Genomic DNA, 2,566 nt, shown 5'->3' on the forward strand with positions numbered 1-2,566 from the left:
ACACACACACACACACACACACACACACACACACACACACACACACACACACACACACACACACACACACACAATGTTATTACTGCATATGTTGTATACTGTATGTTGTATACGTTGTTTATTATATAAAATTATATTAATTAATTATATTTTTATTACAATAATGTTTATTACTCCTTTTGACATTTTTTTTTTTGCGTAACTTGTAATAATGAATGCATTCTTGCAGACGCAAATCGAATCTTTATTCAAAGACTAGGCAGATGCTGAAGTGTCTTTTGATAATGATAATTATATGTATTGCTATGAATACAACGACATTAGCTTTGATAGGATATCACATTAGTGTAAAACAAGAAACTTTAATCGATATTTTCAACGTTTCCATGCATCTATATACCACTGCTGCATCACATAAATACGCGATCGACGAGATCCAATTTGTGTTGCAATGTTGCGGTCATTCCTCTTATACTGATTGGTTTCTCTTCGACTGGCAGGTAATTTTCCAATATTATATGTCGACCTCGTTTGCAGATACCAAAACATTCGAGAAGATTCGTCGAATGATGATGAATAAACAGACTATTTTTATTAATTCATCGAACAATGATGAATGAACAGTCTGTTTTTGTTATTGATTTATTATCTGTGTTGCAAACTGCTCCAAAATAATATTTTTCTCGTTATTTAATTTTTTCTTAAAAATTGAAAATTTTTGAGATAAGTATATGTATGTTTACAGTAATGCGCGTATTTTATAATTTATTGTTTCATTTTTATTATATTTTTGAATAAATTTTTTAAAATATTATACATAATAATATTATTATACATAATATTATACATAAAATTTTATACATATAATAAACAATTTTTCTTTCTATAGAAAAATAAAAGAGAAAAAAGAGAGTAATAAAAAAAATATATTTATATAACATTTATAATATATATTTTTAAGAAAGTAGATTACGCATCTCGAGAGGAAATGGCGCAACAAAACAGAATTTCGGACGAAGACTACAGAGGTCTTGGAGTCCCTTTTAGCTGCTGCAATTTGCGCGCTTCGGCACCTTGCATGCACATAGAAATGACAGATGACAAAACAATAAATGTGAACGGCTGTGTAGAAATCATTAGTCCTATTCTTCTTAGAATTGTCATAGTCTCTTATGTTATGACTATTACTGTGATGATTATACAAGTGCTATTAGCCTTTTTAATTACTAGAGTATGTTTATCTTGCATAATCTAATTTATGCTAAGCATTTAAATAAAATAAAAGTTACATCACAATGTGTTATTATTATAGCAACACATTTTTTTTCAATAACAAAAATTTAATTTATATTTTATATTTTAAAAAATACTCTATTGAAAATTTGCTACTAAACTAGTGTCAAACATTTATCGCAATTATTGCAATATTCATGATTGAAAGATTTATCATTTAAAATGAATTATTCAGTTGTTCAAATTATACAAGATGAGTCATTTATCCTAATCATACTTACAATATCTCATTTGTTTTTAATAATACAAAATAATTTAAATAATATCAAAGAAAAACATTATTTATTTGAAAAAGACATATATTATAATAAGGAAAAAAATGTTCTTAAAGTCACATTTTTGGAATGTCAAAATTGCCGTTTATTTTTTTAAATGAATTTATATAACTTTTTTACATATTCTTTTAATTATGTATAAAAAATAGATACTTAATTTACTTATTCTAGATAATAATATTTCTAGAAAATAATATTATCTAAAAATCAATCACATAAAATTTAAAGGATATATTATTGATATTTATACTTTGTTTTGACATAAATTTGGCAAATTATTATTTTTTTTATTATTATTTTTTTTATTATTATTTTATTATTATTACTATTATTATTATTATTATTATTATTATTATTATTATTACTTTTTTTATATTTTAAAACAAAATAATAAGAATCAATTAGTATAAAGAATATGTAGTGGCTTTTCAAACAAGATATTTAATTGCATATTGCAAATTGTACAATTCTTTTTTTAATCATTACGTATTTTCTTTAGATTAATTATACACATCTTTACGTTAATACTAATTTATATATTCCATTTCTTTACATTCTACTTTAATATTTTTATGTGAAAAATTATATTACGAAAAAAAATCATATAATTCTATTTTTAAAAATGATGATAATTTTGAAATCTCAAAAAATATCTTTGAGAAAATTATTTCTTTTTATCATAATATTCGAAATCTCTTAAATAAATAATATTTTTTTGTATTATCAAAAACAAATGAGACATTTTAGTCAAATTAGACTCACTCTATAATATGCCAAACTAAACTATCCTAAAACATCTCAAATTATCATAAATTTAACAAACGCTATTGTCTATTTATTCTCTGACATTTTACATTGTCTATTTATTTTCTGACATTTCACATTGTCATTGTTCAGATGATCTATAGATGTGTCCCTCTGCGAGCGTCCTTTCCTCAGGTAAAATGTCCCTCTGCGCCATTCACTATTATAAACGCATCGTCAAGGACTTATGTGCC

General features: G+C 24.1%; 1 protein-coding gene across 1 annotated transcript; it reads left to right on the plus strand.

Moving 5' to 3' along the window:
- Window positions 1-229: 229 nt before the first annotated feature.
- Window positions 230-1,231, plus strand: LOC105625417 (RDS/peripherin-like protein xRDS36; the record flags this gene model as incomplete). Its single annotated transcript, XM_012206748.1, has 2 exons — window positions 230-500; window positions 962-1,231. Coding segments are annotated over 2 exons (541 nt in total), but the record flags the coding sequence as incomplete, so codon positions are not given.
- Between the last annotated feature and the right edge of the window lie 1,335 nt (window positions 1,232-2,566).

Source organism: Atta cephalotes (assembly GCF_000143395.1).
Source record: "Atta cephalotes unplaced genomic scaffold scaffold01471, whole genome shotgun sequence".
Classification (NCBI taxonomy): domain Eukaryota; kingdom Metazoa; phylum Arthropoda; class Insecta; order Hymenoptera; family Formicidae; genus Atta; species Atta cephalotes.